The sequence below is a fragment of the Taurulus bubalis genome (assembly GCF_910589615.1).
Source record: "Taurulus bubalis genome assembly, chromosome: 3".
NCBI classification, from domain to species: Eukaryota; Metazoa; Chordata; class Actinopteri; order Perciformes; family Cottidae; genus Taurulus; species Taurulus bubalis.
This window is the reverse complement of record NC_136591.1, coordinates 23,122,993-23,145,893: the sequence shown is the minus strand read 5'-3', so window position 1 is coordinate 23,145,893 and position 22,901 is coordinate 23,122,993. Positions and strand designations below refer to the sequence as shown.

Here is a 22,901-nt window from a genome sequence, read left to right as displayed (position 1 = left end):
AGTTAAATTGAAGCGGCGGTTTGTTTATTTCGCCATATTCGTAATTGTGAGTGTGCTCTGGAAAAAGAAGAAGAAAAAAAGCAGAGCCTCAGTACAGAGCAGGCTAGGATGAAAGGTGACAGGTCTCCCTCATCCCCGCTCTTCATTTCTCTCTCTCTGCTGTCTCTTCTGATCCTGCTAATTATCGCAGTTTGACAGAGCAAGAGAAGAAGAAATACAGAGGCCGAGGGTAAGTGACAGGCAGAGGGAAACAGAGAGAAGGAAATCGCTTTTTGTAACGATGAAATAAGACAGAGAGAGAAAGTCTCTAAAGCAGCTAATCCAGCCCATTCTATGTTAATGAGGGTAAGAAGTTATTAGTTTAATGAAGCCTGGATGCTTTTATTCAACCACAAAGTTGCACAATCACACCAAATTCCCTAACCCATGGCAGCCGACAAAGTTGGCATGCTTGTAATACACTTTAGAATACATTAAACTAAATGTACTAGTGACTGTAACTGTACAGAACACCAATTTAATAAGTGCATTCATTTCAAAGCACTGCATCACACACATACATACACACACACACACACACACACACACACACACACACACACACACACACACACACACACACACACACACATTCAAACACCAACACACACCCACCACTAAAAGCACAGCATCTAACTGCATTTAACACAGAGACTCACGCAGCAGATTTCTTTAAATTAACAGCTAATGCAGTAAAATGTTTTAACTATTCAATAATGTGTGATTTTTTGAGAATGTCAATGCAACATCAATCTGTATGGATGACATCTCTCATAATAAGCCCTGCAGAACTTTCTCAGCTGCTTGTTTTGTTTGTGTTGATCTCAACTATCAGGTACTGCAGACAGAACAGAAGAACGTACAGCGGCTAGCTGGGAAACATTTTGCAGCTGAAGAGCCGGATATTTCCCAGAGGAGTTGTTGGAGACCAAAAAACAACGACAGGGAGACTGAATATTGGTCTCACACTTGTTGAGGGGCCCGAGTCGCTCCTCTAAATAAATACAAACATTGTTTCCTGTCTGCTTAATGTGTTAATAGGAAGCTGTTTGCTAACTGATTTGTTTCATTGTTGTTTAAAGTAGACTATACAGTGCTGTAGTCACTATTTGTTGAGCCTTATATGTCAGCCTGGCTATAAAAATAATTGCATTTTACATTTTAGCTTTGGAATGGCATGAAAAAAAAACACTCTACAAACTCTTTGGTTACTTTTACTAGAAGCCCATGTACACCGAGCATGAACAGTAACTGTTTCGTAGAAGGGTCATAATTGTTGAATTGTAAAAATGGTCAGAACGACTTTTAAATCCAATCTTTTTTCTCACAATACTAACTGTGCTCACCAACAATCATTGGACGAAGTCCCGCCTCCAGCTATATACTTAAAGTAACAGACACAAGGTTAAAGTAATGTCTCACGTCAGAAAGAAGCAAATACGAGTAAGTTGCTAAATGTTACACTTTTTATGAAGACAAATGTCTGTTTACAGCTGCTACATATTTAAAGTAGCAGCCACTTTCTGCGACATGTCACTGCCATTCGTGGAAAGGCCATTGAAAGCCTCAAGCCCAGATGTAATAATGTGAATACTACATGCGAGTACTCCAGTTTGAAATTGCACTGCACTCTAGAACATACTTATTTAGCTGAAGTACTTACAGCCAGGAGTATCTGCAGCGAGGAGTGGGCCACCTCTATGAACTGGAAATCCATCAGACAGCCGGCTATAGATATATATCGGTGGTCCTCGGGTGCCCAGGATGGAGGAGGGGTGATGGGTGTCACCTTGCACCCCGGGCCGTTCTCCATCCACCAGGAGCGATGCATGGACAGGTTGAACGTCAGGACAAGGTCAGAGTCCTGACAAGAAAGAGGACAGAGAGAGTTGAATGGCATCCTGAATGAATTAAGACAAGGCAGTCCTGGAACAAGGCAGCAGTGCAGGTTATAACCAGGTTTGAATTTAAAGCAAAATTGTTTCTCAAATGGAGGTCTGAGAGATACACGGAGAGACGGAGGAGAGATGGAGGAGGAGGAGAGGGTTTGGCGCAAGCTAAAAATAGATCTATAATTCCAATGATCTGGGATCACTCCGATTAGATCTGAATCATGCACAGGCGGGGTTATGATGAGGACAATGGGGGAGGGAGAGGGAGGAATGATGGGAAGAGGCCAGAAAGAGAAAGGAAGAGAGAAGTAAATGGAGGAGATGCCTGGTTTTGTTTTGGTGTTTGCAACACAAGCTCTCGTAGAACAATCACAAAGCTGTGGGGTGCCATTAAAAAATGAGAAGCACATGAAAGGGACAGTTCAGCCTATTTGAAGTGTGGTCGTACGAGGTCATCTATAGTCAGCGTATTGGCCGCAGTAGATGGCGGTCTGCACGCTCCCAGTTTGGAGAGGGAGGCAGGAAGGGAGCTGCAGCGAAACTTACTTTCGTCACCTAAAAGAAAGGCTCAAAATCAATATCCGTTTAAACGTGCGCTATACTTAGAATATTTTCACTGCTTTATCTTGTCGTCAGACGGCCCTTTTTTTCGACAGGGGAATCGAACTGAAAGGGAAGCTCGTGCACGCTCTTGTCGAAGCCCCCAGGCTCCTTTAACGAGAACAGTGTAGGAAAGTTTGACTTTCAGTTAAGTTCCCCGTCAGAAAATATTCTAAATATGGTGAACACATTGATATTGATTCTTACAGGTGGGCCTTTTTCTTGGGTTTCTCAAATTAATTTAGCTGCTACCCCATCCATTGCATAGCTGAACATTGCTTTGCTTCAGTGGTGGTATCCGAGTCTGCTTCTCCAAGCTGAGGGCGTGCCGACCGTCCATCTACTGTAGGTAATATACACTGACCATGCATATCTACTTTAGGTATAATACACTGACCATGCATATCTACAGTAGGTAATATACACTGACCATGCATATCTACAGTAGGTAATATACACTGACCATGCATAAGCACCTCATACAACCCCCGCTTCAAATTATCCAATCCATCCCTTAATGCCTATCATCCTTAATGTGGATGTGTGGCAAACATCACTGAGGGGTTATCTTGCCAAACTAGCAAAAATGGCTCCAAACAAATACTGAATGGATTGTGATGGAATTTTGTATAAACAGTTAAGGTCCACAGAGAATGCATCCTACTTACTTTGGTGCCCCCCCCCTCCCCCCCCCCCCCGCCCTGCTCCATCATGAGGCTGACATTCTTTGTCTTGTGTGAAACATGCATAGCCATGAAATTGGTCGAGATACTCTTGCTGTTGTCTTTATAGTTATAGTCTTGCTGTTCTAAAGACACGGAGACATTGTCTTCTCTCTGTTCAACTTGTCCACCACAACATGAGCAGCCCCATCACTGGCAGAGATAACTTCAAACAACAGCCAGAAGCTGCAACAAAGAGTACAACTGACAAAGAGTAAATAAACAAACATTTTCGGCGCCGTGTTGTTTTAGTTCTTCTTCTCATGCAGTCTGCTCGGGCTCCTCTACAAATCCTTTTAATTCTAAAAGCCTAAAAGCCGCACAATAAATCAGTTATGATGGTTGTCTTGGTTTAAATAATGCAAATATTAATGACTCCTCTTAGCAAGGAGAGATAAAGATCATTCCACAGATGCCCATGCAAACCGCACTGACACACACAAAAACTAATAAACACACCTTTTTGTCTTGCACTGCCATTAGTCTAATGAAAAGCCTTAATGCTCTTTAAAAGCATGCTGAAAACAAAAAAACAACTCTCATTTAATTTGCTAACTTTATTTTGCGGCGATACATTATTTTTTTAATACCAAGATATATATTTATTTTAATAACATTTTGATTCCCTGTAGTATTCAATCAAAATTCAGTTATCTTAGTTTCTAAAGTGTGCCCTCAAAGGTTTTCTTGCCATTTTATTGATATGGTAGATTTACTTTCAAGGTTCAAGATCTGAGACTGGGAGCATTTTGATTGACTCTCAATGGTTCTCAACATGGCGATGGCGAGCTGGCGCCCCACAGCTAACGGTGCTAATAGCGCTAACAGTGCAAACTATGGGGAAATGCTGACAGAGCTAACAGTGTTTACCCGAGGACGAACCGCAGGGTGGGTGCTCCACTATGTCTTTACATAGCAAATAGTTGTTTGCTGCTATACTAATGTTGAGATAGTTCAATGCAGCTCCTTTAAATCTAAAACCAGCATCACAGAATATTAAATAATCTCCCTAATGAGTTGAAACCCAGCTTCAACTACATTTTCACTGTGAAAACACACATTTAACGACTACAATATAGTGGAATGAAGAGGTAATTAGTCCCATAAAGGTAGGTCTCATACCTTTTCAACAAGAAACACATTTTCAACAGTGGGACTTATTGTGACTTATTAAATGATAAATAAATAAATAGATAAATAGAGACAGGGATTCAATCCTCACGTGAATATACCTGTTTCTTAACTGTATACTCCACTTTGTCTATATACATTATCGTCCCACCACATCTCTACTTAACTTTGTCACCTCCCTCCATATTGTTCTGGCTTGATTTTGAACCGTTCCCCTCTCTTCTAATTCATGCAATGGTCTCTCTTTTGTCTCTCTGCCCCCTCCCCTTCACCCCCCCTCTCTTTTTCTTCCTTGGCCTCTCTCTATTTCAGCGTAATGAGTAAATGCCTCATTAGCGCCGAGCTTGATTAATGCCATCTCCCCTTGTTGTGCTCCTCTTTTTAATGAGTAAAATCTCTCTAAATTTCTCTCTTGCTCCCTCTCTGACATCACTCCCCCCCCATCTGTCTCTTCCTGTCGCTGCTTTGCTCCTGTTGCTCACTGGTCTCTCTCTCTCTCTCTCTCTCTCTCTCTCTCTCTCTCTCTCTCTCTCTCTCTGTCTCTCTCTGTTAAATGGGGTTGGAGGGAGGCAATAATGATTTCAGTACAGTTTTTATCAGTGCTTTTCTAACGAACAAACACACACACATAAACAAAAAAAGTAATTATGAGGGAAAAGCTGAATTTGGCAAAATGTCATCAAGGCCAAAGAGGATGCATTGCTTCAAATTCGGCAGTTTTCTCTCCCGTTGTGAAGGAAATGAGAAGGAACATATTGGGAAGAATGGGCCAGTTATTTAGTTGTTGTTAAGTTAGTTGTGCTAACCACTTGTGGAATGTGGGAACAACATGAGCTGCAACTTCATTCAACTTGAGAAGACTAAGCATCACTCATTGATTTATACATATAGAGACAGAGATCATTTCTAAAAGAGCTTACGTAAGTTATAAATATAACAAAGAAAATAGCACTAACCAGAAGAGATAATCACTCAGCTAAAAAAAAGTGTATAAATTGTTAATCTGCTTGGGAAATTAGCTTTCTCACTGAGAATCTTTTGCATTTACCGAAACGCCCATTGCTTTAAATTCCATTGTGCCAGTAGCGAAGCAAAGTCAACGTGATGTTGTGTTGTCTTTATGGGTTAATTTAGCTACATCATTATGAAACGAACCACATGGAACAAACAGAAGAGACCGAGAAAGGAAAGGTACTCATCTATGCTGTTGCTCTCCATTCAGCTGTGTGTCTGAGGATCCTGCGCATGAGTTCATTCAGGTTACAGGGTAGGTAATAAAGCTCAGAACCAGACTGGTACTAATAATAAAAAACTGCATTATCTCCTTTCTATTCATGCAGCAGCAGCGAACCGCAACAACAAACGTCTACCACCACAGAATGGAAAAGAAAATTATATCAAAAATTGCATTAGAAATTAAGCCTATTTTTCCAAAGTATAGCACTAGAATATGAAGATGCTTTTGTAATTAAAAAAAATCCCTAAATATGAACAGTTTTAGGGTTCACAACCTGCACAGACGATTTTCCAATTATTCTACATTTACCAGTGGAAAACAAAACAATTAGATTGCAGCTGTGCTGGCATTGATGCATTGATTATATATGGGGGAATGTATTCAACATTGCAGCGTTTAACCCACCAGGATGATGAAGCCGTAATCTTGAGATATTAATCTGTCTGGCGCTGAATGGGCTTGTTTGGCTTACAACCTCAAACAAAAGATATTGACTAGACCCATATTAGTATATATAACTGTGTCACACACACACACACAGTCATATACACACACACAGGCAAAAACACACACACAGTCTATCATTTCCAGTGTGCTAGTTGAGGATCATGCACTCAAGCTCTCAGGTCTTTGTCTCTGACTGTGGGCAAGTGCTGCTTCAATGAACCACATCTGTTTTTCCTCTCCTTCTATCTCTCTCTCCCTCTCTCTCTCTCTCTCTCTTTCTCAATTTCCCACTCTGTTTTCCTTTGTCTTTCACTCCCAGGAAATGGAGGGTGAAAAGACCAGTGAAAACGGTATTTCCCTTGATGCCCACTTTATGCTACCTGGAGCTACATTTGAAAGCAGTTTAACAATTAAAATGAAAAACAGGGTCAATCTGGCAAAAAGAAGAAGTGTTTTCAACAAAATAAATATAGCTCGGTAGTGCACGAAAAAGGAGCACTCTGAAATGAATTATTCACCGACACCGAGTCCAATTCTGATCAAAGCAGATGTGACGTTTTTTACATATAATTTATGAATGCTGTTTTTGAGGATATGCAAATGTTCAGTTCACAGTTTACACTGCCTGGACAGGATATTACCAAATGTGTAAATTCATTGGGTGCAATAAAATGTAAGAGACCTTAAGTAGCAAAATTCAGGGATCAGGAATCTCAGGCTGAGACAATTCTGTTTTTTACTCTCCAGACACAGATATATTTCAGATGGATGGACAGAGGTCAGAAGGGAGGGAGTGCCAGTTTTTCCCCACGAGTGCTTCAGCATCTGCTCCGTGGACACACACACACACACACACACACACACCTTATAAAGCACCAACTCATACATGATCTAACACCTTCCACAAGCTCCAAACACACGATACAAGCTCCAGCAGTCATGTCGTGAAGCAGACAGACAGTGAATAAAACGGTCAGTTTAAAATTCTGACGGACAACAACAGTCAGTCAGATATTCAGTCGGTCCAGCAGGCGGCCAGATAGATCAGCAGCAGATCATCAAACTAAAGGGCAGAAAATCAGTGAGTGGGCGATATTAGCTTTATTCTCTCTAAAGTCAATTTTTCAGTCTATTTAACTCAACCTCTATCTTTTTCCCCGTGGCTCTCCCCTTTTCGCTCTCTCTATGTCACTTTGTCTGTGTTATTTCACACCAATATCATCAGTCACGGTGCATCTCCCTATGTTGTTTTGCTGTGATTTCCCATGGGTGTCAGATGAGGCCTTAACCCATAATGCCTAAAGCATTTCTTTCCTATCAGATTGGTTGCGAGTGTAAGGGAATGTGTTGTGTTTGTGTTTGTGTGTGTGTGTGTGTGTGTGTGTGTGCGTGTTGGGGTGAGGTTGGTGGTATAGTGATGAACTCCGTTCCGTATCCTAACCCTGACCTTAACCACCCCGAGCACATTACCATCTCTAAGCAAATGCTTCAACATAACAATTTGAACCCCTTGGATCTTTCAGTTCGGTGGGGCCAATTATAGTGCTGCCACCCGAACACCAGGTGGGACCCATAATTGCATAAAGGAGGGGGGCTGCTGATGCAGGCTTTCAATGGATTAATTGGTTTTCGGAAAAACCCAGAGCCATGCCGTAAGCAATAAGTCATATATGCATTGGAAAAGAAATGAAAAAATGACTGCGTGTGATGTGAAAGGTGTTGCTTGTGGTGATGAACACATAATTATCACCCAGCTCTGCGCTTCCCCTCAGCTCAAAAAAGCATTTGTTTTGTATTTAGCTCTTTGTTCAGGAGTCGGATATTAGTCGGAGTTGGTGGAGACCAAAACAGAGTGAATAAAGAGAGTGAATATTGGACTTAAAATGTGTCAGTTGACCAGAATAATCTCTAACGTTATCAGGTGATAGTCAGTCAAGATAATTTTCACGTAAATTAATACAGCTTCAACTAAACAAACACACGATACAAAAAGGTTTCGCAAGATCAAAAGAAAAGATGATCTTGCGAAACATGGCACACATTGTAATACACTTAAACTTCCCTTCATTGTTTAAACTAAAAGACATTAGGCCTTAGATCTGAGGAAGCTCACTTGACCTTCAAATCTTCAAAACATAAAAAAGGAGTTTTAAAGTACGGGCAGTTTATTAGTTTTCTCTCGCCTATAATAAAACAAACATTGCTGCCTACACACCGGGCTGAATTCATTTAAATCAAGGCTTAAAATCAACACCAGACACCCAAACCCTGGAACAAGTTTGTGGCAGACAAGTCAATCAAATCCATAATCTACTGCGGCACACTGCCAATCTGTGTTTAATCAGCTGGTTCTATTTTAAAAAGCAAAAAAATAAATAAACTCTTGCCGTTGCACATACTATACAGTAACGACGAGCAATCAAAACGAACCACCAGCAATAATAGCTCAGCTCGAAATGATCAAATTGGCTGCTAGGAATGTCCCACCAGAGTCGTGTTGATGAAAAAAGGCAATTTCATGCCACGATTTCAACAAATGCATCCATTGATCAAACACAGTCAGGGTTGATGCATTAACTCAGTGAATCAGGGTGGATGTTTTAACTAGAGCGCCTATGATTAAATGTGTGGGATTCGTTGATTCATTGTCTCAACTGAATACTGGGGGGAGTAATATTAAGTGACTATTAGCATTCAAACTGGCCCCAGCAATCTGTTTTTTTTTTTTTACTTTCCGCGCAAGATGAATTAGGTGGTTTGCAATTTGATTTACTGTCATATTTCTTCCACAATTTATCCTGCGGTAAAAATCTCACCCCACACTGACAAAATCGGCCACTGATGTTGATATGAACTTGATATGAAAGACACTTTTTCCTCCCTGTTAGATAAGTGATCTGCCCTCAAGGTTTTTGTTGCTCAACTTTCTCTGCGTTTGTTCTTCTTCTCTTTCCCTTGTCCCCTCTTCCCCTCTAGTCTCTCTTGAAAGGGACACAGATTCTCCACGTCATAGTTTATAGCTCCTATCATACCTTCGCCTGTCTAAGCCTCTCTGTTTCTCTGTCCGGCCTTGATGCAAGCCTCCTTTACCCCAAATCTTTCAGTCTTCTTTAGTTTCTCTTTCTCTCTGCCTCCATCTTTCTTTTCTTTTCAATCTCTCATTCTACCACATTCCCTGCAGTTATTCCTCTCTCTCTCTCTGTGTCTCAACTGTGTGTTTTGCAAACTGATTTAAGATGCCTGGACAGATTCGGGATTCAAAATGGCCCTGTTTTTGAGACTGTTTGTCTCTGTTTTGGGATTTGTCCCTCGTGTTTTCCTCCGATTGATAAAATGAATGACAGGTTCTCCAACTACTGGCAGAGCAAACAGACACACACTTTGACACATACAGTATGCAAAAAAGCATGCGGGATAACCCTCCCACACAGCAAGGGGTGGGCGGTAAATGACAGCTGAGCGCGCTGTATGTGTACAATATGTGTGACTGTGAGTCATCTGACTCCGTCTGCATCTTTTATATGACACAGTGGACTACTGACAGTTAGCTGTCTAAGAGTGTGTGTGTGTGTGTGTGTGTGTGTGTGTGTGTGTGTGTGTGTGTGTGTGTGTGTGTGTGTGTGTGTGTGTGTGTGTGTGTGTGTGTGAAAGTTGAATATGCTCGTATGTGCTTGCAAACGCAACATGGTGACAGTTCCCTCGCCACGGCCTCCACTCCAAATCTGTCAGGGATGCCACATCAGAAATCTTTTTAAAGATTAATTCTGTGGCATTGCTGCCATTTTAGATAGCGCGATGGTGAGTGGCAGGAAGTATGGGAGCGTGACAGACTGATATATGGCATGAATCTCAGGCTGAAACTCAAATTATTGTCGAGACAGTTTGTACACCTTATCTTGCCTCTGGGGCTCTACAGGGGCCGTATGGGAGGAAAAGATACACATTCAATAGAAAGTTCTATCAAACGAAAAAAGGGTTGAGAAGGCAAACATGTCGTAACAAGACAAGCGATAAAGGAGTTTATAAATCAGTTGATTCTTTGTTTTTTTTCTTTTTGTCAATTAATTCCAAACATTTGTGCTTCACAGATTCAAAGATTTGCCTTTTGGGGGGGGTTGCTGAACAGACCAAATACGCAATTTTGAAAGCTGGGGAATACTGGTTTTGAATACTAGTTGGCAAATGTGTTTATAGCTTCTCTGAATAGTCAGCAGGAAGCCTGCAGTAATAGCAGTGGCGGGCCGTCAGGGCCTGCTAAGCCGTCCCTGCTGGCCTAAACAGAATCACAAAGTTGTATCTATTTTATAATTTTATTGTTTTTCACAAATACACTACATGTATTCTAATTATTTTATTTTCTCTCTATGGTAGAAAAGCCGGTTAAACTGCATGTGCAGGTAGAACATCCACGGCCCGCCACTGAGTAACAGAGAGGCCCGAGATGCAAATGAGAACAATAGAACACAGGGAAGAAACAGTTGTGTGAAGAACGAAACAATAAAAAGAGAGAAGTTCAAATCCAGCCTGCTTTCATACCTCATACCTTCTAGTTTTTTGGGAATGTGGCTTCCAAAAAGTCACAAAAATGCCCTGACTGACTTCGGTTCGATTATATATTTGTTTTCTACCAATATGTATTAGCAGCCTTGTGAGCAATTCGATTGTCGAACATAGCAACTTCCCAGATAATGTTCCCTTGTAATGCAGCCAAAGTCAACTGAAGTCGTTGATGAGAACTCAAAGACTGAGTGGAGATTGTTTTATTACGTAATTGCGGTTTCCAATGTCAAGCTCAAATTAATTGATGAATAAACAAAGTGTGTCATATCCAACTGTTTTTAGCTCAGCCCTACTTTCTGACTCAGGACAAGACGTCTCCCCGAAGCCACTGTTATCTCTATCATGATGATCTGTTTCGTCCACCTGGCCGCCTGACTTCAGGGCTCCAAACTGAGCTGACAAACTCTTGATGCATCTCCACTCTTCGCCGTCTCTCCCATCGCTCTCTTCACTGTCTGGGGTTCACTTTCCTTATCAAGAGGAAATGTCAGAGGCGTTTGGCAAATTTCTTTCTCGCACTGTAACACCGGGAACATTTGCAGTTCACCTGCTGAACATCAAGCAGTTTGAGAGAGGTCTTTGGCACACTTACACTGACACGACAAACACCTCAGTCACAAAGAAATGGAACTTTTTTTTCACTTAAAATGGGAAGCCCAGCCTCTAAGTATTCACTTACCTCCCCGACAGGCTGATCAGTTTTCTAATCTTACACTGCTGGCACTCAGGATGCACAATCTGGATATCAGTTCTATTCACGGATAAAACATGAGTGTTGGCACTGAAAAATTACATCAAAGCTACAGGACGAATCCAAGAGTCACTGATAACGTGACATAAAATGAAGCGGCAGCTGACTCTGTGCCTCTTTCATGCACAGAAAGATGTCAGATCTCTATAATGAAGAAAAATGGACTCTGTTGCAACCGCTTTTGTCCTGTGACCCCAAAGTAATGGGCCGAGTGTATAAAGTAATGTATTAAATTGGCACTTGGTACTGGCCAATACATAAATCCCTGCACAATGAATCTCCATACGATCACTATGCCCATAAATAGCAACGCCTTCTTGACGGCGACACATTTCCTCAAGTCTTGACATTGGAAGTACAGAGAGAGAGAGAGAGAGAAAGAGAAAGAGAAAGAGAGAGAGAGAGAGAGAGAGAGAGAGAGAGAGAGTATGATTGAAAAGGAGGCGAGAAGGTGAAGAACGAGGCGGAAGAGGAGCGTGGGACAGATTCACATAGCACTTTGCGAAACAACATGAAAAAGACTTGATTATAGGGTGAGCAAGAGGGAGAGGAGGGAATTACATGGAGAGGAAGAGAGCTCAGGAGGAGGGAGAGCGAGAGAGAGGGAGCATGGAAGAGGGAAGTGGCATCAGAAAGCAAAAGAGGGGGAGATTAAGACATTTTCATTTATTTCACAGTTTTCTTGAACCCCATCATTTTCCCTATCAAATACCAGCGAGTTATTTTGATCAAGTTCACTTACTGAGATACATAAAGCTATGTACTCATCTTGCTCTTTGATTTCTGTAAGCCATGTATTCCTGTGTGATCCAAATCCAAACCAGGGCTGTTATATTTAAACTAATGTGGCTTTGAATTTGGAGGCTTGTTTAGCATGGGACACGCAGCTGAAACGTTGGATAGTTAGTTATTTTATTTATTTAACGTTAGCATGCTGGCCTGCCTGCTTTGAAGTTTTTTCGCCCACAGTTTCTTGAGAGACTGTCGACATTCTGTTTCATTTCTCTTCCAAGAACCGGTAACATTACGTAACGTCACTGATGTATAATGCTGATTATAAGCTCAACAGCTAATCAACCCTTTTGAAGAGGTGACATGTGCATGCAGATGTCATTAAATGTGATTTTTGTATTAAAACAGTCATATGGTTATTATTGGTGTATAGATCTTTAGGGGGAGTTTCTTTGTTCTGGACTGAGTGGCAACAATCACAGACACATTTATACTTGTTTTACATTTGGTCCACTGTAATAATAGTCCTCAGGTCAGTAAACAAGCCCTGGACCAGTAGGTGATGTATTAGCATCTCACACAACAGCTGGTGGATGCGGGGGTGGGGTGGCTCTCCTTCTCCCTCAGCAACTGGGTCAAGGTTAATGCGCCCTTGAGCAAACTGTTCTGGTCATAACAACAAGCTGTTCAGCATCTGGCTCGAGTGCGCCTCTCTCTGATTGGTCAGCGGGTAATTGACAAAGGTGTCCCTAATTAACTGGCTGTTTCACCCTCGTTAGAAACCCGATGGCTTTTTTTTCTGGAAGAGAATTATTAGACTCATATGATTTCGTTAAAGAGAACACATGATTTTGAGACATATTACATTTTATTCTATTCAATCGACCTTTGAAACATTGATATGCTGCTTTTCCAGATGTTTCTAACAGGCTCTCGAGCCTTCCAACATGGCAGACAAGCTTTTATTCCCAGAGATAAAGACAAAACGCACACAGCAGCTCCCAGTCCTCCCGGCTGTAGTGGTTCTTGTAAGTGTTAAACTACGCCTCGTGGACAGTGAGAGGTGTAAATATCATTAAAATCCAAAATCAATGAAGCTGCCAGTTTCTAGGCAGAGAGAGGGGTGGGTTATACAGATGTCAAACTTCTGGCCCTACTTTGGTTGGCAATACAACTCACAGTTTGTGTGAGTGTGTCAGAGTGTGTATGTGTGTGGGAAGAGCAATGAGGAAAAACTAGCAGAAGAATATGTGGCAATTGCCTTTTCAGTCCGAACTAACAGTAATTATGATAAATAAGCTGGAAACAAACCAAAAAGATGAAGATTCAGATCGATGATATGTGGTGTTGTTAGTGCATATTTGTGTGATTTATAGCATGTTACATAACTGTCCAATAGAACGAGTAACTCAGAGCAAATTGTGATGGGAAAACAATTATTTTTTTCCAACACCACACCGCACTGAGTGTAATCAGCTATAATCAGCACTCACAACTGATTTCTTCTGTTTATGGAAGCGCTGATTGGACCTAATTAATCGTGCAACATAATACGTATTCCAAAATTGACAAATTTTACTGCAGAGCGGCTAAAACTTTGCAGAAAGAGTCTGAAAAGACTTGAATGACCTCAACTAGTGTCACACGTCTATATCGGTGTGTGCTGGCGATGCGAATAAATGACGTGCTTTCGTTACACAAACATCAGCGCGGATAAGTTGGTGAGAATTATACCGTTTTCACTAAGCCACTTAATATGACGTGCGACTTCACATTGTAGCGAGACGTTTAAAGGTGTAAATAAATCCATCTCTCCAGGCTGATCTTTCCTCCTCTCAAGAGAAACTGTGTCCGTATAAGCAGTATGCGGAAGCGGCCCGTGATTATGGCATCTGAAGTTACACTAAAATGACAATAAAGATTAATAAAGATCAGGCAGGTTGAAAGCCGCTTCAGCAATTTCAGCGCTTATATGGTCAAAGTTTAAGCCTGTTATCATACAAAAAGGTGTGTCTGGGGGCGACAGCAGAGCACTCCTCTTTTTCTTCACACATGACCATTTGCAGAGTGCAGACACTTAGTGGGCATATGAAAAAAAGAACAGGCTAGTTTTAGAGAGCAGTGATCTGTGTCGATGAGTGGAGTGAGCAAGTGCAAGGGACGAGTTTAAAGGAGTACTTCTCAGCTAAAGTTGCTCTTTTTAAATGACTGAGCAGCCTCAAGTGTGTTACCACAGTCCTCATGATAGAAGAAGAGTATTATGCATGGGAGAACCTAAACAGAGACAATATCTTATTGATATAGTGCATTTGGCAAAGGATGCACATTTGTGGCTAAATGTAAATTAAATTGTTTCTTATTCTGAACAAAAGTTATTAGTGTTAATACTTTCTAACTTCTCTGCCCTCCCTTGTGGCTCTCAACCCCAAATCAATTAATTCTTACTAAATTGATAATCTTATGAACAAAAATGTAAATTGACAATCTTATGAACAAAAATGTAAAAAAACAACAAGGCATTACCACCTGCCTCGCTGTTGATTGCTTCCTTCTACCAGTCGAGTTGCAGTTTGCATCTGTCTAAAATGTCATAATTTATCCTGTTAAACATTTGTGTGAATTTGTCATTCTCATCATATGAATTATGAACTTATGGTAAAACATGTGACGTAACAGTGACCTTGTTTGACCTTTGTATCAGTTCAACCTCGAGTCTAAGTGAAAGTTTTAGCCAAATTTGAGCCCATGTCCTTTGTAATAAAAGAACATGGCACCCAGTACTAAGGTGTGAATCATTGATGTGTTGAAGTAGTTTTGGGAATAAAATAGAGCTCTATAGAGCAGAGGAATAAGTTATATCAGACTCTAGTGACACAGCCAATACTTGTTAGTAGAATCAATTCATTGCTACTGTCAGCCTTATTCTTGCATCTGAATTTTGAAATCCAAGGGTTTTTTCTTTCTCCTTACTCTGGATAGATCTCCAACCTCCAGGTAGAAACAGATGATGAAAACATTCCAGGTCATCCACACGACCAGCCAGGCTGCGTACTGCAGAGAAAACAAAGAGGGGGGAGAGAAAGTGAGAGGTAGACGAGATCTGACAGGTCTTTGTTGTAGATTAAAAATGCATGTTCATGCCTTGCATTTGGATCGAGCTGGAGATGGAGAGAGAAAGACAGAGGGAGGCTTCACTTTTGATGTTGTTAAGATGCAGAGAAACAAAAACAATGCCGAAGAGTGCAACCAATGAACTGAATCAAACCAGACAGAGAGAGAAAATAGTGTGTACATGTGTGTGTGTGTGTGTGTGTGTGCGTGCGTGCGTGCGTGTGTGTGTGTGTGTGTGTTACAAGGAGTTATAGGTGGGAATGAATGAATACATGTATGATGGAAGTGAGGCAGACTTTATAAACTTGGATGTAACTTTTATTCCCTTTCATTATCTGAATCTTCTCACTCAATTGTCTGTGTGTGTGTGTGTGTGTGTGTGTGTGTGTGTGTGTGTGTGTGTGTGTGTGTGTGTGTGTGTGTGTCTATGTGTGCACGTGAAGGTCGTTGAGAGGTGTCGGTGGGGTTTATATGATGTGTGGGAGGGTTGTGTGGAGGCCCTGCAGCCGCTGTGAGAACTTCTGAAAGTTTTCTAACATGAATTATTTCATCGACAGCTGCCATAGACAATGCATTCAACAAGGCAAGTTATTCTTACTCCCACTCCACATCACTGCTATAACCTTTTATTTAACATATAATCAATTTGTTATTAAATTGGCATTTTCAACCGTATATATTATACATATAGAGCTTTGCTATTTTACGGGAGAGAATCAGATGTGATTCTTCTGTACACACAGTGCAGTTAAAGATCCAATGTGCATGGATGGCAGTGATGAGAAACCTATAAAGTACATCCAGTGAGACAAAAAATAAAACCTTTAAACTGTCCCTCCAATCCAGTATCATCCAGCCCTCTATGTTTGATGAGGACAGCTGAGTATAGTTTAATGAGGGACTGTTGCTATAAAGGGCAAAGGATATGTAATATGGCTTTTTTTCATACGTGCTTGTGTGTGTGTGTGTGTGTGTGTGTGTGTGTGTGTGTGTGTGTGTGTGTGTGTGTGTGTGTGTGTGTGTGTGTGTGTGTGTGTGTGTGTGTGTGTGTGTGTAAAACCCACCCCGGTGACATATCTCGGCCTGAACTGAATCGTGCCAAACAGGCCCAGGATGACGACGATGATGTGGAGGAAGTTGGTGAGGATGGGAGCCCACTGGTAGCCCAGGAAGTCTATCACCTGGCGCTCCAACACACTGACCTGAGAGGAGGAAGAGGAAGAGGAAGTGGAGGAGATTAGTGGCGAGAAACAACAAATCAACAACAGTGACATTCTTAGGTTTTTGTTTGCAGAAATAAAGTGTTTAAATAGAATAAAATGTATTCTGTTTAAACACTTTAATTCTGCACAGTTACCGATAAAGGCCACTAATATTATCAGTATTGTGTTTTTGTAGAAGTAGATTCCAGTGGTGGCTGAATAGGATTGTTCATGCCTTGTGTGATCCAAACAAGTATTGAAAAAAAAAGAGCAGATTTAATAATTTCCAGAATCCTCAACATGTTTTCATCGAAGGAAACATTCTGTTTCAATCCATATTTGTTGCCCAGAAGTATCAAGGCTGAGGCCTGACTGCAGCAGCCCGGGGTTCAAATCCGACCCGAAGCCCTTCGCTGCATGTCGCCGCCTCTCTCTCTCCACCCTTTCCTGTTTATCTGTCCTCTCTTTCTAATAAAAGCGAAATGGCCCAAAAAGAAGTTCAGTCTTCCACTCGTCGCACACTAAGGGAAGCATGCACCTGTATTGGGCCGTCAAGCAGCAATGTACCGTCACAGCACCGTAAATTACATTTATACAACCACAATAAAAACGTATATTTTTTGTGGGGTGATGACATCATAAAATATGACGACAGACATTCATTCGAAAAACCACAATAGAAACTTTGAATATAAAAACAAATGTAATTCGGGGCAGCCCAAATAAACTGTCAGTTATCTATAGATTACTGTGAGACTTCCAGGAATGTGTGTGTCTGTGCTGTAGGTTTATTATCATTCAGCCACGAGAGCCTCATGCTGAGATAGTTAATGAAGTCAGCACAGCGTATGATACAACACTGCTAAATATATTAACGCACACACAGGGAGACGGAGAGGGGGAAATGCATGGTGATGGAGAGGAAGCAGGAGACAAAGAAGGTGGTGCATTAAGAAGAAAAAAAGAAAGATCATTATGAGCTTAATTTAGCCCCCAAAAAGATACTGATATTTACACTTCAACACTATCAACTCAAAGTGTTTAAACATTAACAGCTTACGAATCAAATATGGGGTTTATTTTCCCATTATTCTCACACTCACGCGCACACACATGCACACACACTTCTGGATGGCTGAGTTTCGGGAGGCCTAATGTGAGACCATATGGCAACACTACAGCCAAATAGTGGGTACACACACACATAAACACACACGTGATCAGTAACCTTGTGTAAACTACACCTACTCAACATTAGCTTTAAGTGGGAGACAAGAAGAGAAAGGTATATGAATGTGTGTGTGTGTGTGTGTGTGTGTGTGTGTGTGTGTGTGTGTGTGTGTGTGTGTGTGTGTGTGTGTGTGTGTCCGTCCATGTCAGGGCAGGTCTGCTCTGCTTGCACTTGACAGCACCTGCTGTTATTGGGCACACTGGGCTCAGCTGGCACCACAATGTGAGAGGTGTGTGTGTGTGTGTCGGTGTGTGTGTGTGTGTGTCGGTGTGTCGGTGTCGGTGTCGGTGTATCTCTTTGTGTCCCTGCCTTTATGTGCGGGACAGGCTCCATCTCTCTGTCTCTCTGCATCTTTGTGTATCGGTTCTATTTTATTATGTAAACGTGTGTCGTGTCCTCCCATTGACAATTATGTAGTGCGGCAATTGTGCCTCTCTCTCTCTCTCTCTCTTTCTCTCTCTCTCTCTCTCTCTCTCTCTCTCTCTCTCTCTCTCACATACACATATGCAGAGGCCATTATAAGAAGTCAGGGGCCTCCCAGCCCATTACTGAGGCCCCTTGAGGCCTCTCTTTCATCACCAATAATATAAACAGTCTTAACTCCAGCTGGGACGCACACACCCTCCTCAAAGAACACACAATACATTACACACAAACACAAGTGACTAAGAGAATATTTGTGAGAAAGGATAAATAAATTGAGCACACTTTGGGCAACAAACATATTGATTTCTCTTTATGTTAATGCACACACATCCTTAATGGTCAGTCGGCAAATCCTAATCTCTTTTTTTCTTCTTTTTCCAGGGTTCATTATTCTAACCTGGGTAATAAAGAGCAATACTCAAAACCAGACCATCTGTTCATTTGAACCGCACTCATCTTTTGATGTGAAATTCTCATTACATGGCTCAGCTGCAAAACAACGAACTTCAGCTGCCTCAGTACATCACTCTTTGTAATTAAGTCACAGAGCTCTCCTGACGCACGAAAGACAAAGCCTGCGCGCAGCCTCCCTCCGCCACAGTCCCAGCTCCCTTGCATGTGTCAAATGACAGGAGCCTCAGATAAGGTGTGAAGTCGCCCGGCCTTTCAACAACTGTGACTCCGGGGACAGAGAGAGAGAGAGAGAGAGCTACAGACAGCGCAGTCGCTAGCAGCAGCTATGTTAGCAGACACGTCTGTCTTGTGATTTGTGCCGCTGATGAAAGTCTTGGCGCCTGTGCAGGTGGAGCTTTAAGCTGGCTAGCCGGGTCCTTTGGGATCTATAGTGACAGGCTTTGATGCCACCGACAGAGACGTTTCTTTCAGTTTCGGTTGCTTAAAGCACAACGGATGAGGTCGGCGCTCACATTCAGCTTGTTTGTCTACGCGGTGCATCCACCTGTGGACGCGGCACATTAGTCTTAATATATGTTGATTTTGCAGAGCCAATTATTTGGAGTTGCACTTATTGACTGAGGCCCGTTTGTCCTCTCCTGAAGCTGCAGAGGCCCTCCATAGCTATCTATAAAGGTGCATTAACGCTGCACAGGTCTGCTTTGAGTATAGTTATGTGTCCAGGAATACACAGGGCTCTCAAGTGTCACGCATTGAGCGTGACTGTCACGCATTTCGGTCTTAAGTCACGCCCTCCCGCCACACATCGTATTCCTCACGCTGAAAAAAAAATCTAGGCTATTTAATGTGCCGCAGCGCGCAAACATGACCTGGTCGCGCTGCCCTCACCATGGAGGAATCAAGCACGTCTCCCCCGAATACCCTGCCAATCAATAAAAAGAAATGGGCTACACGAATAGCCAATCAGAAAAACGTATCTGTTGTATCTGGGTGAAATGTAATCCCCCTCACCCCCCACTCTTACCTGTCTTAAAAACTTGAGACCCCTGAATACATGTTCAGTACAGTATCTTTGAGTGTGTGTGTGTGTGTGTGTGTGTGTGTGTGTGTGTGTGTGTGTGTGTGTGTGTGTGTGTGTGTGTGTGTGTGTGTGTGTGTGTGTGTGTGTGCCTCACAAAACACAGGGGGGAAAAAGGCGCTGTCTGTCAATTTGTCTAAAACCAGCACAAAATGCCTGTTTTGTGCAACTGTTTTGTTAGCATAGAGCTCTTGTTAGCATGAGTTTCCCAAATGCAGTAGTTAGCAGAGAGCCTGACTACAACTCCATAGTGCATCCATCACAGTCCTGTTGTCCAGAGACGGTCTCCTAACCACATAATCAGCCCAAAATATTTTTGTTTTGTAGTTGCAGTGAAAAAATAAATGAAAAGAAAAAAGATGCACAAAGGCCGCTGAAGTGATCGAGAAAAACACGGCGGCAGGAAGACGAGTGTGAGGGGAGGCAGGGAATAAGTTTGGTGTATTTGCTAATGGCTGATATCAAAGAAGTATTGTTGTCCATACAGGGACACAGCTGCACCGCATGGCCATTATAAGACACTGCAGAGGGATTTTGTGTCCTTTATCTTAAAACTGGAGAAGCGAAAGAAGAAGATTCTCAGTTACTGAGGTTAGAGGAAGAGATGAGAGTGGCGGTGGGTGAGAGGTGAGAGAGCCATCTTCTCATTGCCCCTCAATTCCTCCCTCCTTACCTTCACTCTTTCTTCTCTCTCTCTGCTAATCTTCTCATTTCCTTCTTGTTTCCTGTTCTCCTCATCACCCCCTGCTCTCTTTCCTCTACTACATATTTAATATGCATTCATCTGTTACAAGATCTGTTGTGTCGTAAAAACAGCAAATCACCTCACCTCCCTCTTTTCCCCTCATTGCTCCATCCCTTTCCTCCATCACTGCGCTACCTTCCTGTCCCTCCGTTCGCCTCCTTCTTCTCGGCCGCTTCCATCTCCACCTTCCGTCTTCTCATCATGCAGCATTTCCTTCTCTATAGCGCTCTTTCCTTCCTCTCCCGACACCCTCCACTCCGCCGGCCCGTTATCTCTCCCTCTCGCTTGCCTCCTCCCTTCCTCAGTCTCATCCGTCCCTCCCTCGTTCCCTCTGCGCTTTTGGCTAAGAGTTTTTTGCTTGGTTCTGTGACCTTTAAAAAACTGCTGATCAAATTCTGCTGCTCATCCCATTATAGACGACAGAAAGGGAGGGGGAAAGGGGGGGGGAGGGATGGAGAGGGGGTCAGACGGGGTAGGGCGAGATAGATAGCGAGGAGAAGATGCTGGAGAAAGGAATGGGAGAGGAGGTATGTTATGCAGCAGTGACGAGTGGAGAAAAAAAAGAAACAGGCAGAGGAAGTGAGTAAAATATCCAACCAACTGTGTGAGTCAGACAGGGAGCATCACGACTGAGCAGCAACTAATCAGAAACACGTCGGGGTACATGTATGCCTCCTCGTCATTCTGAAACCTTCATTTTTTGTACCTGCCTCTGTATTTCTCGTAAACATTATTCTCCTAATAAAACTCAAATGCGATCGCGGTTTACTGTTAACTAAATTAAGGCCGCATGCCTGCACCGTGCTGTACCCACTGTGTACAGCAAAAGCAATCTCCTATCGATTCGAATCACGCAACGATCAATTCATCTCCATTGGAGGCTATTAGGGACCATTTGTGGCTACTTAGGGCTCGGGAGAGGGAGGAAAAGACGGTCGGGATGATGTGGGAGGGAGGGGAGATAAAAGGATGAAGAGGAAAGGGAAAAAACAAATGGAGGAGAAGGAAAGAAATATAAGAAGGAGGTGCATATGGAAAAAGACAATGATGATCATAGGTGATAACCTTTCCATTAAATATCCAATTTCCCCACTCAGGCCAACTCATTGTCATCACCGCTGTTCATACATATCTGTAATAGCCATAAAGTCCATAGTCACTCCGCTATAGATAGACTGCACCGCACACAACTCCAAGAGTCCCACTTGAAGTTATCTCAAGGGACGGCCATTTGGCCGGTGTACTTAAGGCTGTGGTCATAAACCTTTCAGCAGCGGTAACGTACCTGTGACTCATGCAGCTGGCGTTTTACCTTGGAATGAGTTTGCTGAACTTCCCAGAGAGTTGTTTTAAGCTCCTTTTGAGCCCTGAAATTGCATCACGTGGCTTTACATGCTGAGGTGAGAGTGGAAAACACAGCATGGTTCAAATAATGTGTGGTGTTTGAAAAACAGCAGCCGGTTAGCTTCATGAACTTTTGTCATTTTTACACTTTGCTTTTTGTACGAATTAGAACATGTGAGAAGGCAGATTGGGTGAAGATAGCTGTGTTCCTCTACTTCCATTCTAAGATAACCAACGTTTAAAAGGACAGTGGGTCTCATCTATAGGTGTGGTTGCAGCGTATGAGCTCACTCCTCCCATTCCAAGTGTGCATGAGCCCATACACGTTGTTGCACATGCAACGAATCTTGACTTTGGGATCGGTGCGTAACAATAAACAAAGACTAAACTAAAAATACAAACATTTTGAATGATGTGGCACCCATTCATTATTAAAATTAAGAAGGTTTGATGCGTACAAATGTAATTTAACAAATTGAATAAACAAGATGTATGAGAATGTATCAGTGCATTTTTTGGTCACTGTTTTCATGTTGTTGTCAAGGCCATCACTCATAACTACAGCGCACATGCATGAGTCGCAATATCCGACTGATCGGATATCATTCTGACCCAACACTCGTCCATATGCATATGCGTAACGCATTTGGTTAATCTGTTTTGCACTTTTCTCGGCCTTGTCGTGATGTCAGTTCCATGTATCTGGCGGCCATGGCTGTCAACAGATGGAAAGAGAGGATGGAGGCAGCGTTAGCCAGTTAGCAACACCATGTAAGTACCCTGAAGTCGTGTGGAACCGCCGAGATGGATCAAGATGGCAGAGTGTTAATGAAAGCTGTGCTGTGGAGCAGCACTCGCAGGCTGTCATTATGGCCACTCATCTCTACGCTACGGCTCCAGACAGGCTACTTAGAAATGTGATGAGTAACTGCCAGCCCACGGGCAATATCCAGTTTCTCACCTAATTTGCGATAATAAGCCCCGAGCACCTGAACAAATTGTAACTGCAATTTAAGTCCAATGGAAGTCCGGCGTACTTAAATGGAAAGTCATCGTGAAAGACAGACGGATGGACCGTACATGCATCATCTACTACCGAACCAGAAAGGCCTCCGAGGGGATCACCTTTTGTTCTGTGACTGCATCTGCTTCTTTTCTTATTTGCCCTTTTGTGGTTTCTACTCTCGGCCTGGAATGTCGCTGACAAAGTACTTCAATGCCGCAGTACATTCAACTTCT

General features: G+C 42.4%; 1 protein-coding gene across 2 annotated transcripts in view; it reads right to left on the bottom strand.

The window, feature by feature from the left end:
* Positions 1 to 22,901, bottom strand: part of nkain2 (sodium/potassium transporting ATPase interacting 2) — a gene marked incomplete at both ends in the record, with an annotated part of 66,481 nt that overhangs the window by 14,244 nt on the left and 29,336 nt on the right. The window contains 3 exons of one of the 2 annotated variants that reach the window (XM_079215973.1): positions 1,703 to 1,903; positions 15,082 to 15,162; positions 16,287 to 16,424. In XM_079215973.1, coding sequence (XP_079072099.1) covers positions 1,703 to 1,903; positions 15,082 to 15,162; positions 16,287 to 16,424 — 420 coding nt within the window. The remainder of the gene's footprint in view (positions 1 to 1,702; positions 1,904 to 15,081; positions 15,163 to 16,286; positions 16,425 to 22,901) is intronic. The other variant, XM_079215974.1, reaches the window with a different exon arrangement.